Source organism: Ixodes scapularis, unplaced genomic scaffold (assembly GCF_016920785.2).
Source record: "Ixodes scapularis isolate PalLabHiFi unplaced genomic scaffold, ASM1692078v2 PGA_scaffold3__209_contigs__length_174095766, whole genome shotgun sequence".
Taxonomy (NCBI): domain Eukaryota; kingdom Metazoa; phylum Arthropoda; class Arachnida; order Ixodida; family Ixodidae; genus Ixodes; species Ixodes scapularis.
In genome coordinates this window covers 58,137,157-58,154,287 of record NW_024609868.1, presented here as the reverse complement: position 1 = coordinate 58,154,287, position 17,131 = coordinate 58,137,157, and the positions used below count along the sequence as shown (strand labels likewise).

The 17,131-nt window shown below is 47.2% G+C and overlaps 1 protein-coding gene across 1 annotated transcript; it reads left to right on the top strand.

Annotated features, from left to right (window-relative positions):
* Positions 1–14,862: 14,862 nt before the first annotated feature.
* Positions 14,863–15,366, top strand: LOC120841776 (the record flags this gene model as incomplete). Its single annotated transcript, XM_040212742.2, has 1 exon — positions 14,863–15,366. A coding segment is annotated over one exon (504 nt), but the record flags the coding sequence as incomplete, so codon positions are not given.
* Between the last annotated feature and the right edge of the window lie 1,765 nt (positions 15,367–17,131).

Sequence of the window (17,131 nt, the reverse complement as noted above, 5' to 3'; positions counted from 1 at the left end):
TTCTCCTCGCTGGATCGACCGACATGTTTTTTACTTGATATTTTGAATTTATGTGCTTGACGTGTCATGAAGAGACCATCAAGTACAGTCAGCTTCCTTGCCAAATAATCACTCAATATTCCCACTTTATTCGCCCTAAATGTAGCTGCGCCAAGGTCAATAATTTCATAATGATTAATAACAATATTTCTATACCTTTTCTTAGCCATGATAAAATTTCTAAATGAAAAAACAAATAGTTGCTTTCTTTGTTTGGTAGTTTAGTGATCCCAGCAGCAGAATGCAGGAAACGATTCTGAACAGCTGGCTGATCGATTATGCGCCTGGTTCGACAAACTGGTCTCAGGAACCCGAGCAAATAAGTTTGAGAGAAGACAGAGCGTACACTACGCTTCCTAAATGTTTTTGCCTTGTCGCAGTTATATGGCAAATCTCGTATCTTTCTGTATTTTTAAATTAGGGAGGTTTGAAAATCACTTTGTGTGGCACGTTTGGGAGAGGTGCCCCAGAAGGATGTTTTTTCTACGCATTACAAAATATCATACAAATCACGAAACTTGGTCCTATGATTGGGGGAGGGTTGTATTTATAATATAAAATTAAAATTTATTTCACTCACCTAATGATATATTTTAAAAACCGATCAAACCTGATACCACCCATAGTGGCTATGCATCAAATAATTTACTCGAATGAGGAACCTGCAGTTTATGCGCTGTAATCTTGACTTTTTTGCGGAAGGATTGGATCGCGTCAGAGATTGGACGGGTAGCATGGCAAATCTGAAAAAATGTGATGTTGAGCAAATATTGCCGTATTTCTATATTTAATACATTGCTTCTATGGGAGCGTTGCCATAATCCGCCAAGAGATGGCGCTAGCATGCGATGGCACAGATTTCTGGGGATGTAAACTGCCATTACTCTCTATCTGGGAATCTCTCGATTTTTGTTCGTACACCATAGTATTATGAGATCGAGGGGTGTGGCTCTTCGTCCGCCGAATATTGCTTCGGCGGGTTTTTTTTCGTGTAAGATGAGACCGTCGAGTGCTGCCAGAACAAAAACTTGGCGATATTTCATTAAACTGCGTCTTCCGTAAGCTTCAAAAGGGCTTTTTTTTCGTTTCGCACATCATCTGTTCTGCTTGCCCATTAGTTGCAGGATGGTATGGTGCACTAATGTGATGCCTCCATGCCGGTTTTTTTTCTTCAAAAACTTGTTTATTTTATTTGGAGCAAAATTTTGCGCGTTATTAGAGAAAAGTATTTTCGGTAGGGCAAAGGTAGGTAAAAGAGACCGTAGAACGTCAATGACGTGTTTGGACGTCGTGGCAGGCATCGTGTAAACTTCCAGCCACTTAGAGCACGCATCGCCCATGACTCCGTAGATGCGGATACGTTTCGCCACCCACCGACTGAATAGTGGATCGTTTTCAGTTACTGTTCATGATGGCGTTGGACTCAAGGAAGACTTCGAGTCTTTCCACAAAGTTAGCCCAGGTGCCAGGACTTTTGTCGAAAGCGGTAAGTGTTCGAAACGTCGACAACGTCGGTAGCCACGTGTTGTGCTTGACACTGGACACTTACCATTCGCTGAGAAGAAACTTGCTTGTTCGTCTGCCATGAGTCGTCCGATATCAGGTCTTCACCGCAACACCATCTCCCGACAAAACTGGTCTTCATTGTTCGCTTGTCCATAGTTAGCAATCACGTCAACCTATAAATTCCCGAACGCTCATAACTTGTCGTCGCTAGACGCCGTTCATTCATAGCGTCTTCATTGCAAATAAACGTCTTCCAATTTCTTCTGATGGTTTTCCTTAGCTGTATTTACAACATTATGTGTGTCGGTACTTCCGAAAATATTGCAACGGCGTTTGTTTTCCGGGAACTATAATGTAACAACCTTTACAACATCTTCCGGACCCCGTAAAACACAATATTTCGTGGCGTTATTTCAGTCGTCATTAAAATGGTGAGGTAAGTACCGTAAATCGCGAAGCGGTTTACTTGACGTCCGCTTCCACTGGTTGAGTTTACTAAGCGTGCATTCCTGCAGAGGAAATTTTCATTGATAGAATGTTGACACGTCAATCAACATTTGATTCCTTCTTGGTAAGATTTATTGCGAAAGCCCGTTACAACCGCCGAACCGTATGTCCCTATACCAGAGAACAATTTATACCCAGCCTGACATTATCGCATACATCCGTTTGATGGGCCACGCTACTTGAGCTAGCTGAGCACAGCTGGCAGCGGCGCGAGCAAGGTCACGAGGGGAACGTGATGGTGCTCGAGCCATCCCACTGTGAACCAATGTTTCGGCCACCCCACGGGTGCGTGTCGCCATCTATTGGTTGAACTAACGCCTTGTTCAAGATGGCTGCCGTGGGACCGCAGCCTTAACAATGGAATCAAGGCGGACGCATCAACTGACCCCAGCCGACCCCAGCTCTCTCGTTTACCGCAGTGTGGCGTACTTTGCTATACCGACGTATCATGACGATGATGGTCATGCTTACTCAAGAAAGACGGGGACGAAGGTTGTGGAGACTCTCCGTGTATCGGCATTGCTTGGTGCTTAGACTTCGTATTTCGTCGTATACGCTCCAATCTGCACCGTACGTCGTGAGCCATTCGCGGCCTCGCAAGGAGAGGCTCGTTTTTTCACGTGTTTTCTTTATAAAGTCTGAGGTAACAAAGTGCTTGCTGCAGACGATTTTGGAACTGGAGGTGAGAATTGACTCTAAGTTCTCGCGAAAAATCAGCTCCATTCACTGCTGTCGCACGTCGAGGTTGGCGGCAGTCTCGTGAAAAGACAAGCCGGGTTTCCTATTTCTTAATTTACATGTGTACGACGGCACACAACTCCAACGCAGGATAGATCTGTCTTAAAGAGCTACGGAAACAAATTTTTAGCGCCGATCATTTTGCATAAATATGAGCTAGGGACATGCAGCACCTCGGAAATATCAATATTGCGCTGTAAAACACAGGAGAAGTAATTTTAAACCTAATGAAACGATTTCAACTTAACATCTGGTGGATAGTGTGAAAGTTCTAGTGACATCACTTGTGGCATAGCAGCAGCGCCGTTCTGCGCAAATACGGCGTGCCGGTACAATTAGCCTAGGCCTGAACGCGTTTGCAAAGCCTTGGCGGAGAAAGCCAAAGCGTAGTTGACCACAGTGAGCTCGTTCTCGTAGCAGCTCTTTGCACGACACGACGCGAGCACGCTTCTGGTTCTGAAGGTTTCCAGCTGAACGTAGAGGGAAAAAACCAAAGAGTGGAGAAAAAGAGACACACACTGGTGGACTATGCTTCGTTTCAGCTTCGGTCCGAGCGCGGTCGATGTTATTAGCCGAAGGGCCAATCAAACAGCGCAAAAAGCGCAGCGTCATGGCGTGCTCTCTGCGCTTGATACGACTAGCCGGCGGAGGAGCGCGCACAGAGAGGCAACGAATACCGGCTGGTCCTATCAACTGCAGAGAGCACGCCATGACGTCGTGCCTCTTTCGCTGTTTGATTGGCTCTTCGGCTCATAACGTCGGCCACGCTCGGACCGAAGCTGAAACGAAGTATATCAACCATTTACTGAAATTCTTCTTTTTCATCTATACCTCATGAATTATATATACTATTGAGTTCCCAGGGGTAACTTCTTCTTCTTCGGTATGATATTTGGTGGCTAGCGTTCACATGTTCCTGACTAGGTTTCTCACTTGGGGTGCTCCCAGAAGATCGTTTTCCTTTCGGAAATAGCGGAAACACAAAAACCAGCTTGCAAGAGAAATCCTGGAGTCTCTGGCTATTGAGGCGCACGGGCATCACTGCGTGAGTTCCGCCTCCATTACGCTTGATTACGCTATATCCGAAAGAAAAACTGTATCTTCTGGGAGCGCCCCAAGTGAGAAACCCAGTCAGGAACATGTGAACGCTAGCCACCAAATATCATACCGAAGAAGAAGAAGTTACCACTGGGAACTCAATAGTACAATTCATGAGTGTAAATGAAAAAGAATAATTCCAGTAAATAGTATAATTAATGAGGGTAGATCGCTCTCCCCCTCGCCATTGCTGGGTACTAACGGTTATTTCTACTTACCGGTTCCCTCGAGCTACTACTTTTGCGGTGTGAAACTAACACGGTGAACCGAACGCTCGTGGCACATAAAATACTGGTATGGTCGCGAACGACGTTATGGGCAAGCTAGAACGTACAGTCCTCGGTTATTACTACTAGGCGAGATCGTCACATGTTGACGCCATCAAGCGGCAACGCTCGCAACTACGGTATCCATGGCAGTGCAGGAACTATTGACGTCACCGGCGCGATACGCATTGCGCTTTTTCGCTGGCCGACTTTGAAGCGAAAGGAAGAGAGCTAGCGCTCACGTCACTTACCGCTCATTCACACTGGAGGCGGATCCGCTTTCGCAAAGCGGTTGTGAACGCGGTTGTATAAAGATTCAGTACAATGCCACGCGCACTCGATGACATCGAGTGCGCGTGCGATTGTACTGGACCTTTATACAACCGCGTTCGCAACCGCTTTGCTAACACGGATCCGCTTCCAGTGTGAATGAACGGTTAGGCCGAGGTATAAACTCAAAGATGGCACTTGCACGGAACCGCGCGCCTGCGTGTGCTTGGCTTGGCTTGGGTTGGCCGACCGCTTTTTCTTTTCCAGTACGCCGCGTGGCGCCCCGCGAGCGGCAATGGGCAGCCAATGGGGAAAAAGCATGATCTGGTCCGAAAACCCCACGTGACAGGCATCTTATATAAAGGGGGCGTTGCCCAAGCTAGATCATCTGTTGTTGTTTTTGTTGTTTTCACGAGCTTGCACGTACGCCTACAAACGGCAAGAGTCCTTCGCCTGATATGCCGAGGTCAGTTTTGCCGTGTTGCCGTTTTGCCGTTTTACCGGTCTGTGTGAAGTTTGTGACCGATGCACCACACAAAAAATAGGACCAATGACAGGCGACGCATGTATGACGTAGTGGTGCCATGGCAACGTGCTGTGTCTCGCTGCCGCGCGACGAGTTTCACTTTTAATTTTAGAGTGACCGCGGCCGATGCGACCTATGCAGCCAATCAGCGGTAAGAACGTGCCACGTAACCTCGCGCTCCGCGAGTCCCTAGTTCACACCGAAGAGTCATACGCTTTAAGTAAAGCCTCTTTGTGTGTTTGTATGTCTTGCAAGTGGCATCAAATCATCATACGCCAATGCACAAGCCCGTTTCTCGTGCGACATTTGGAAGCAAATGGCGGCGCAGCACTGAAATGAGCGGCTATGGAGCGGCCCCTGAAAGGACACTGCGGTGCGGTACTCGCTCGTGGTCTCGTGGCACGCCTCGTTCGCGTCCGGCAATGGTGATTGCCAACGCCGAGTCTGAATTTTACCCAGGGAATTTAGCTCACAACGCTGGTTTGCCTTCACAGGCTTCTATTGGCCGCTTCGAATCTCGGCCATTTTCTGGCCCTCCTATGTTTGCAAAAAGACAGGCGCTGTCGCTTATCTCAACGTGAGAGCTCGAACCATATTACATGTAATTATCTATCTGTCTAGAAATGTCATGTTTTCAGCATTCGGTGCGTGCGTGAACCAAGTTGATGACGATCCCATGGCAACTGTGAATGGTGTCATCCAACTCAGCTCAATGATTCTAAGGCATCGCGTAGTTCAAAAGGCAATAAGGCGCAAGTTCAGCCAAGTTAGCGCTACACGCGGTTTGCACGTAGCGTCCTTGCATTGTGGCGGTGTGAATTCTACTTCCTCTTGCAAATAAAAAAAAAGAGCGATAGTACACAGTTTACGCTGCAAGACATACCAAGGCCACCACAATGCCAGCTGGTGTGACGTCAGTGCAGGCCATGAAACCCCTGCGCTCGTGCCTTTGGCTTCACCTTATCTTATGGTGAAATAAGGCCTTGAATACATAGCCTGCTTAGACACGCACCAGATTACAGCTGACATAGCTGACTTTCTCTAGTCTTACCGAGATACCAAGCCGCTGAAACGAATGTTAACAAGCCTCTTCTCAAAGCCTAATGCTGGGAAGAAGGACGCAGTAGAATGTAAAATGGCAATAATCTGAGCTGCTATGGTGATGATGAATTAAAATAATAGGGACAAGAGGAAACAAAAAGGGAAGGTATATGTTATGGCGGCTGCCATGCACAGTTGCCGAGCGATACAAAAATTCTGTGTAATCGGCAAACATATAAAAAAGGGGTCACTGAATAGCCGAGATGTATCATGCGGACTCTACAAGCCACAAGAGTCAGTCCAGCACTGAGGGAATGTGATTGTCCGGGTTCGCCTTGCGATTCCCGTGGTGCTGAATTGGCTGTCATAGTTACTCTGCAATAGCCCGCGGCACCAGATTGAACCGTCATTGCCGACCTTCACTTGTCTTACCGAGATGCCGAGTTACTGAAGCGGGCATTGACGAGCCTCTGTGATAGTTGTAACAAGGGAGCTGCGGGTGGCTGGGGCGGTAGCCGCACGTGAAGGGACTAGCTGGTGTAGAGCAAGAAGAAGAGAAGGACGACGGGGCTACGAGGAGCTTGGCAAGTGCTGCTGTTACGGCGAGCTATAAACCACATTTTGTTATCTTAAGAACTGGCGACGAGATTAAGACTACGAACCATGTTATTATAACAAGTATTTGACCGGGTTCCGGCGAAATCTACCGCGAACATCATGCCAAAGTTAGAGCCGTTCACGGGGGAAGGTGGTCAGGAATAGGAAGAGTATGTCGAGATTTTGGATCAGTACTTTATCGCGAACAACATCGTCGCAGACAAGCAACGAGCTGTGTTTCTGAGCAGCTGTGGCAGCTGTGGCACCCATAAGACTTTCGGAGGCCCCTCTCGCCAGAAGTCTTGAGTTGCTGACAGAGCATTACCCCCCGACCGTCGGTGATTGTGCAACGGTATCATTTCTACTGCCGCACACAAGACATCGGGGAAACCGTGAAGGAGTTTGACGCCGGCCTGTGCCAATTGGCCGACCGGTGCGAATTCGGGGCGGAGTTGGCCTTCGGGACCGCATCGTGCACGGCATCAGGAATGACGTGATGCGGAGGAGGCTACTGGAAGAGCCAAACTTGACGTTGGATCGGGCGGTGGAGTTAATCACAAGCATGGAAGCCGCCGCAAAAGGTGCTGAACAGATCACCGGCCGAGCAAACGGGACAGCCGAGACAGCGGTAACCGCGTGACAGCACCGTCGACATCGGCGCAGTCAGCGGAAAAGCGACGCAACTGTTTCCATTGCGGCGGCAAGCACCGGGAATTAACGTGCAAGTTTGTAAATAGTGTTTGTTTCAAATGGCCGGCAACAAGGTCATATATTAAGATTGTGCCAGAACAAGACAAGCCACGAAAGCAGAGTAAGCAGCAACGACAAACATCGCGAAGGAAACATGAAGCAGACGCTGAACTCGACTCAGACACCAGCAAACCATTCGGTGCACGTCATGGAAGCTCAAGACAGTGAAGAGTCAGATTTGAGCGGTCGTGGGGGACCTCTGGCCATTAAACCCGAGCGAAAAAATAGCGCTACTGGGAAACGGCCGAACAGAGGCACCAGAGTTCAAGGACCCGCCAATTTTTGCAGAAATGACGATAAAAGGAAAAACTGTACAAATGGAGCTGGACACCGGAGCTGTGTTTTCGGTTATGGATGAGACTGAGTTCGGAAGACGGTTTCAAGATACCGTCATCGAACCATCAACTGTTAAACTGCGGGGCTACTTCGGTCAGCTGGCTGCCGTAGTCGGCAAGGTGACGGTCATGGCGGAGTTTGGCGGGAAAGCTGAGCTACTACCTTTTTTGTTGTATGAGGTGGTTCCCGGGCTCTTCTGGGACAGAACTGGGCAAGGGCTTTGAACATGCCTCTAGATCAGCTCGTCAATGTGCATCAGGAGAGCAGCACTGGAGAGTTGGCAGGCAGATCTTAGTCAGTGTTTTCTAAAGGGTTAGGGACGCTGAAAGGGAATGAAAGCGATTATCAGCGTACCGAAGGGAACCAGACCCAGGTTTTTCCGACCGTGAACTGTTCCTTTTGCGTTGAAAGACCTGGTAGCGCAAGAAATGTAACGCTTACAGCGCGACGGGATTTTGACCCCTGTACGAACGTCAGAGTGGGCGGCGCCTATCGTACCTGTGCTAAGGAAGGATATAGGATACGAATTTGTGGCGACTTTAAACTCACAGTCAACCAAGTGGCTATTACAAAAATGTATCCGGTACCGAGACTGGAAGAGATATGGGCGAAGCTTGCTGGGGGAACAACGTTCTCTAAGCTAGATCTCCGCGATGCGTACCAGCAGATTGAACTGAAGCGGCAGTTAAGAAGTTTGTCACAATTAACACGCAAAAAGGATTGTTTCAATACAACAGGCTGCCTTTCGGAGTAGCGTCGGCTCCCGCCATATTTCAAAGAGAAATGGAAAATCTTCTACGAGATTGTAACGGCACCATTGTCTATTTTGACGACATCTTGGTCACAGGGGCAACAGAAAATGGCCACTGCCAGAATCTGGAGGCAGTCTTTGAGAAGTTAAGGGAGGCCGGGTTGAAACTCAAACTGGCAAAGTGTTCACTTTTCCAAAGAAGTATGGAATATTTGGGACACATTATTGACGCTGAAGGAATTCACCCCGCACCCAAAACTATCGAAGCAGTAATCGAGGCGCCAGAACCCTCGAATATCAAAGAACTACAGAGCTACCTTGGATTACTAAATCTTTACCTGAAGTTTATGCCAAACGTGTCATCGGTGTTGCATCCCCTCCATAAACTCCTGAAAAAATGGGAGGCCTGGAGTTGGGGTGCTGAGGAACTAGCGGCGTTCAATACAAGCAAAGCGATGTTGACGTCTGCATGAGTGCTAGTGTATTATGACCCAAGCCAGGCCGGTGGTACTATGCTGCGATGCGTCACCATATGGTGTTGGTGCGGTATTGGCGCACAGAACAAGTTCCGGGGAAGAAAGGCCTATTGCTTTTGCATCCAGGCGTCTAACCGCGGCTGAAAAAAACTACAGCCAACTAGATAAAGAAGCCCTAGCCGTAATATATGGAGTGACAATATTCAACCAATTCGTGTGGGGTCGACAATCCGACATTTGCACAGACCACAAGCCATTGCTGGATCTTCTAGGACATGATCGGGGAATCCCACTACAGTGCTGTCTTCGGGTGCTTCGATGGCCGTCAACGTTGAGCGCTTACTGCTAACGACTGGTATATCGACCAGGGGTCAATCTAGGAAATGCCGATGGGTTGAGTCGGCTGCCACTGCCTGGATCCTCGCTCAAGGGCCACGTGCCTGGGGAAGTGTTCATGCTGGAAAAGGCGTTTCCGTCATTGTTGTCGGCAGCAGCGGTAACACAGGCTACAAATAAGGATCCCATAGTGTCGACAGTACGAGAGGCTTTGTGGTCTGGGAAGCGTCTACCGGAATCTGCTGATTGGAGGACGTTCTCATGTCGACTAAAGGAATGTTCAGTGCAAGACGGTTGTGTATTGTTGAATTGCCGAATAGTAGTACCAACATCACTAAGGCCAGCGGTGTTGAGCGTGCTACACGAGACACATCCGGGTATTGAGAAAATGAAAATGGTCGCTCGGAGCCATGTTTGGTGGCCAGGCATAGACGAGGCTATTGAAAACAAAGTAAATGGTTGTACCATATGCCAAGTTCACCGGCGGGCACCGAGGTCGGTGCAACAAACACCATGGCCATTCCCGGAAAATGCATGATCACGTCTCCAAGTTGACTCTGGGGGGCCGTTTCAGGGCATCTATTTCTTGGTGCTAGTTTATTCATTCTCCAAGTGGGTGGAAGTGCACCGGGTGCCCTCACCATCGGTTAAAGCCACAGTGAAGTGCTTGAGATCAACCTTTGCCACACACGGCCTACCTGATGTGATCGTCAGTAATAACGGCCCGGCGATTGTCAGGGCGGAGTTCAAAGAATTCCTGGCAAGAAATGGAGTTCGTGCTATCACTATTCCACCGTATCACCCCGCCTCAAACGGCGCTGCAGAGAGGGTGGTACAAACGATAAAAGAAGCTAAAGAAAGCAAAACCAGGATATTTCGAAGTCAAGATTCCAAGAATTATTTTTAATTACAGAACGACACTACATCACCTGACCGGACGAACACTAGCAGAGTTGTTGATGGGGCGACGCCTAAAAACTCCCCTGGACCTGCTGCACCCAGATCTCCGAGTCAGAGTAGGGTTCAAGCGGCTACCGCAGAAGGAGCGAGCGGACAGATCGGCAAGAAGAGGCGGATTACCACAGCCTGGTGATCGTGTCTGGGCTCGAAATTTCAGACCCGGAGATCGTTGGTTCCCGGCGATAGCTGAGCATCCCACCAGTGCATCGTTGGCACGAGTGATGCTGGAAGAGGGCGGCACCTGGAATCGCCACGGGGATCACCTGAGGCAACAAACCCCACTCCCACCACAAGACACCTTGGATCTGCAGCAGCCATCGGAGAGTGCACAAGACAACATGGACGTGAAGCCACCATTGGCTGCACATCCATCCTCTTGGGCAACAAACCTTCATGCGGCCCGAAGACAGCTTAGCTAGGCAGACACCATTAGACAGTGTGGTAAACCTACCTAGTGAGCGTCTGCGTGACATGGGTGGTTCTTGTGTGTCTCTAGCCGATATACAGACTCCGAGTGCGGTGCGGGAACGGTCAGGACAGGATGTGCAGGCGGAACCTTTGAGAGATGACACTTTGAGACGTTCAACTAGACAGCGCAGACCTCCGATACGGTACTCTTCTTGATTGACACTGTGAGTTGAGGGGGAGGAGTGTGATAGTTGTAACAAGGGAGCTGCAGGTGACTAGGGCGGTAGCCGCACGTGAAGGGACTAGCTGGTGTAGAGCCAGAAGAAGAGAAGGACGACGGTGCTACGAGGAGCTTGGCAAGTGCCGCTGTTCCGGCGAGCTATAAACCGCATTTTGTTATCTTAACAGCCTCCACAAAGGCCTATGCTGGGGAGAAAGACACAGCAGCACATAAAATGGCAAGAACCTGTTTTGCTGTGGCAGTGATGAGGTGAAGCGAACGAAATAAGAAGAAACAAAAACTCAAGGATGAAGAAAGAATAAAACAATTAAAACAGAGACAAAACAACCACATCTTTCAACTAGCAACAGACGAGTAAACTTTCAACAGCGAGCAGCCGACTATACCCAGTAGGAGTAGGGGAGAGAAGGGGGAGAGAAGGAAAAAAAAGAGAAACGCGAAGTGCAAGTCAGGGTGGTAGGGTTATCTCGGATTTTAAAAATTCAACCTCAGTTTTCGTCAGCAGGAGGGAAGGGTTTGACACGTTGTTTTTTGCTGTGGTCATGGCGAATGATTCTATGATTTCCCTGCCGAATCTGTTGTCATGCCCCTCCAGGATTTTTGTGTCATCAAAGAGGGGATGACAACGCAAACACGAACGGGCATGTATGACTATGGGATGATAAGAATATGGAGAGGCCTTAGAAACTTCGTTGTGATGTTCGCGGAGTTGTCTCTGTTTTAATTGTTTTATTATTTCTTCATCCTTGACTTAAACCAACACGCTCTTCTCCCAAGCAAACAAAAACTGAAGGTGGGTTATGGCGGCGCCCATGCACAGCTGCCTGAAAGCGTTTGCACACTTAAGGCCGGTTTATACATACGGCGGAGCGCTCAGTTAGCGCCTCATGAGCGCTGGAAGTAGCGCTCATGTGGCACCGACTTGCGCGTGACGTAGCGCTCGGTTAGCGCTTCAGAAGCGCTGCAGTAGGCGCTCTGTTAGCGCTTCAGCAGCGCAGTGTAAGCGCTTTCACGCTCCTTGTACCGTGCTTGCTGCTGCGAAGCAGCGCGTGCACTGCGATTCAGTTGGTGCTGTTTTCTTTTTGGCATTCAAAGAAGAGGAAAAAAAAAGAGCCGATCTCCAAACAAACGGTCGGGCAGACAATCCAGAGTCATAGACTTTGAGCGACTAATTGATTGGGTACGACCTCATCGCTTTCTATTAGGCATGCGTGACCCTGGTTTCAAAGACACGCAGTTAAAAAATAATCACCATCAAAAAAGCTCTGTCTCTCGGTTCCTCAGCCTGAGAACAAAGTGTGGCGGGTACCCGTCGATATCTCAGTGGCGAAAGATTTCGCGCACCCAGAAGGCTCTTCTTGTCGTTAAGTCGTCCACACACATATGCACAATTGCGTATGTAAGAGCAACGCGTACAAACTAAGGGACTCTGCGTTGCGTGGCGTTTGGATTGAGGAACATTTTTCACCAAACATTCAACTAATTAGGAAGAAGCTACGCGATTTCGCAAAGCTACGGTTTGGGGTCAGCAAGTTCAAGCTTTATTACGATAAACTACTGGTAAATAATACTTTTTATCGATATGACGCAGATAACGATATGGTGGTAGAAGGTATAAGCACCCCGTCGACACCGCGCACCTCACCAAACACCCGACGGGAAGCTAATAAAAACAACAAAGGCAAGATAGAATCTCGGGAACGGCTTTCTTTTATTCTCGCCAACTTCCGAAGCATTCTTCCGAAGCAAGATCATTTACTTTCCAGCATTGAAGCCTGTTCAGCTTATATAGTTATGGGCACAGAAACGTGGCTTACCCAGGAAGTCTCCGATTGTGAACTGAGTATATCTAGAACTTTTCGGCTGTATAGAAAAGATAGGAGCGCGTCACGAGGCGGGGGAGTTATCATCGCTGTTAAAAATGAAGTAATCTCTTCCCGCATTGAAATTCCGAGCCCTCTTGAAATGTTGTGGGTGACGGTGCGGTTAAATTTCAGGTCTTGCTTGATTGGTGTGTGTTATTGTCCACCCGACTGCCCCTCTGATTTTGTGGAAAACTTAAACGCAAGTCTGGAACAGGTACAGGCAAGATTCTTTAGCTGCCCCATCATACAGACTGGCGATTTTAACTTACCTGGTATAAACTGGAATATGAAAGTAGCTGATGAACTATGTGGAAACAAACAGCAATGTATAAAATTTCTAGATACTATGGAAGCATTTCAGCTTTAACAAATTGTTAGCCAGCCAACCCGTAACGACAATATTCTAGATTTAGTTCTAACTACTCATCCCCATTTTATTTATGTTAATGTATTAGAATATATCAGCGACCACAATATGGTACATTGTGTTTTTACTACCCCCGTTCAGACACGTGACGTTCTGAAGAAACAGATATTTGATTATACAAAGGCCTACCTTCAAAAAATGTCAAATATGTTGTCTGAATTTTCTTTCGATATTTTAATTTGCTGAATTGCCGGTCAGTAAATGACAGCTGAGTGTCTTTCCGAAATAAAATGATTGAGGTGAAAGAGATGTGTATCCCCAAAATTTATATTTTACCATGTGCTAGTAATCCCTGGTTCACGACAACTGTGCGACGGTGTATAAATAAGAAAAAGCGACTTTATTCAAAAGTCAAGCGTTCGGACTTCCAGGACGACTGGGAGTCTTATCGTTCACATTCAAGGTCTTGCAAAAAAGAAATCGAGAGAGCCAAACTTAAATTCTTTAACAGCGACCTGTCTAACATTTTGAAAACCAACCCGAAGAAATTTTGGTGTGTGGTGAACCCTAAATCAAAGAATTTACGCCTTTCTATTTTTTCAGAAGAGGGTAGTGTTTTGAGCACATTGGAGACAGCATAGACATTTAACTCTTTCTTTGGTAGCGTCTTCACGGATGAAATGCCCTCGACTAATAATATGTTAATATCTTCAACGTCCGCTAAAATGGACACTTTTATCATCACCAGTGAGGGAGTTGCCAATGCAATAGATCGACTGCCAACAAATTCAAGCCCTGGTCCGGACGGAATAAGCACAAAATTGCTGAAATTAACGAAAGACATATCCAGCAAACTTTTAGGAGCACTCTTTCAAAAGTCACTTTCTACTGGAACCCTACCCGACGATTGGAAACTGGCCCATGTCATCCCTATTTACAAATCTGGCAATCGGAACTCCCTCACAAATTACAGACCCATCTTTCTTACTTGCGTATCATGTAAATTACAGGAACACATAATTTATTCTCAGACTATGAAGTATCTCGTGACTAACAACCTTCTCTTTTCAAACCAGCGTGGCTTTCAACAGGGACGTTCCTGTGAACTTCAACTCTTCGAGTTAATTACGGACCTTCATAAAAGTATTCACTCCTCCCCCGGAACTGACGCAATTTTTCTTGACTTTTCTAAAGCCTTTGATCGTGTTCCGCATACAAGGTTAATAAGAAAACTGACAGATGCTAGTATAGAAACGGGTGTCATTAAATGGATCTCAGACTTTCTTTCAAATAGACGTCAGTGTGTCGTTATCGATAATATAATCTCTCCCCCAATAGCCGTAAAATCTGGTGTACCACAAGGATCAGTACTTGGGCCACTTCTCTTCTTACTATTCATTAATGATATTCACGTAAACATTCAGTCCACGATCCGGCATTTTGCAGATGACTGCGTCATCTACCGAACTATATCTTCCCCCTCTGATAGCGCATTACTTCAGGCGGATCTAGACAAAATTTCACTATGGTCTGTTGATTGGCAAATGCAGATAAATACGGATAAAACGAAACATATGACGTTCACTACAAAAACCAACACTCCTGAGCATACTTATCAAATTAATGGTGTAGATATAGAAAAGGTGCAATCATTTAAGTACTTAGGTGTTCACCTCATAGTAGAGCTATCTTGGAAATTACATATCGAGACAATATTACGAAAAACTAACCAAACCCTGGGATTCCTGAGAAGAAACTTGATTTTATCTGACACAAAAACAAAACTAATGGCATATACATCCTTTGTACGAAGCAAAATAGAATATGCGTCAGTTATTTGGAATCCCGACCAAGCCTATCTAGTTAATGAATTAGAGTCTCTCCAAAATAAAGCATCCCGGTTTATAACACGCAATTATTCAACAACTTGTAGTATAACAATTATAAAAGAGTCCTTAAATTTCGCATCTCTCGAGGACAGAAGGCGAATCGCCCGTTTTTCTTTATTTCATAAAATATATCACTCTTCTACACCTTTCCGTCAAACACACATTGTTCCAGCTAACCGTATCTTCCCACGGCTAGACCACCCCAACAAAGTAACCCCAATTTTTGCACGCACTAACCTATACAAATGCTCTCCTTTTAACCTTGCTGTTTCTGAATGGAATGCCTTACCGTATGATATCGCAGTGACAGAGGATTATCAGGCTTTTTTAAATCTCCTGATTCCTTTCATTTCACAAAAAACATACTCATGTTTGCCCCTCGTCGCAGATAAGCCATAGTTCTGCAGTGAGTCCTTGGTTTTCTTTTTGTATTTGTATAATGTTACCATTGAAGTGCAGCAATTGAACTTTGTGATTATATGTACTGCTTTTTTGTGTGCCGTGGCTTTCCTTTCTTTTTTTTTCTGTTTTCTGTGTATTACAACTGTCAACGTGTTCCTTTTCTATGAATACCCCCCTACGTAATGCCCGAAAGGGCCCTTAGGGTAAATGAATAAATTTGTCGCGCTTCTATTTCAGCGTCCAACATGTCCGCCGTGATACTGTTGATGCACACCCAGCCACAGGAACCGGAACCGCAGTGCACGCGCTAATCCACATCAATAGGGAGTTTTCGTAGATCGTTTTCACCGTCCCGCAACGCCCTCCGCAACCCGCTGCGATACCCGGAACTCTGCAGTCAAGGCTATCGGCGCGCAGGCGCAGCAGCGGCTTCTTCGTTGCGGAGGACTTACCGCTCAATCACACTGGAAGCGGATCCGCGTTCGCAAAGCGGTTGCGAACGCGTTTCTATAAAGATTCAGTACAATGGACATTTTCCACATACCGACGGCACCAGGCGGAGGCTGCACGAGCTAAAAATCGAGGAAGTGACCTACCTGCGCTACCGATCGATAAGGGGGCTACGCTACCAGTTTCTTCGCTCTCTGAGCAGCGGCGCCTGCCCAACGCGACTTTAAAGAGGGGAATCCGTGGCGTCCACCCAAAAGTCGTGTTTTCCTTTCCGTCGACGTTCTTTTTTTGTGTAACACAATTATATATATGCTGCAGTTACGTGTTCTACTCGCTGATATAGTACAGCCTCCTTCCGAATTTCCTCGATTTTTCGTTCCGACTTCCGCCGCTTGGCATCCGGCGCTCGCGCGTGCGCAGAACGCTTCTCGGAAACGGTCAAATGCACGCGCGCTTGATGTCATCGAGCGCGCGTGCAATTGTACTTAATCTTTATACAACCGCGTTCGCAACCGGTTCTCGAACGCGGATCCGCTTCCAGTGTGAATGAGCGGTTAGCGGAGGGGGAAACGCGGCCTACGAAAACTCCCTATTGACCGCAGTACAAGAAGCGCTAAGAAGGCGCTACTGAAACACTAACAAGGCGCAACAAAAGCGCCAATCGAGCGCTATATTAGAACTAAGTCACGCGCTAGGAAGCGCCACATGAGCGCTCTTTGGAGTAATCACGTAGCGCCAGCTTAGCGCTCCGCTGTATGTGTGAAGAGGCCTTAATTGTTAGCGATTGACGTTTGTGCGAAAACTTCTAATTCCCACTGAGTACAAGATACGGGGCCTGCGACTCTTCTCCAACTGTTCCGTCTACCGCGTCCAATAAAAAAAAAATTAAAGACGTTTACCGACCTCTGGAACGCAAAATTAGAGCGCAGCTCTAGAGGAGAAGGAGGGGAGGGTATGCCCCTCCTCCTCCATACCCTCCCCTCCTCCCAGTTTCTCTCCTAAATTTAACTCAAAAATTGACGCCAAATGACCTCCACAGCAGTTCAATTCCCCGCTGAATATAGCGGGGAATCGAATTTCTGTTGAGGTCACGTGACATCAATTTTGTTGCTAAATCTAGCGGAGAAATTGAATTTGTTCATAGGTGACATGAAACCAAGTCATGTGACGTAATTATTCCCGCTAAATTTAGTGGAGAATTAAATTGGTGCTGAGGTCACGTGACGTCAATTTTCCCGCTAAATTTAGCGCGGTTACGCCGACGCCAACGGCGACGCCGCGAAACCCGGAAACGGGCGCCTAAAGGCCGGCC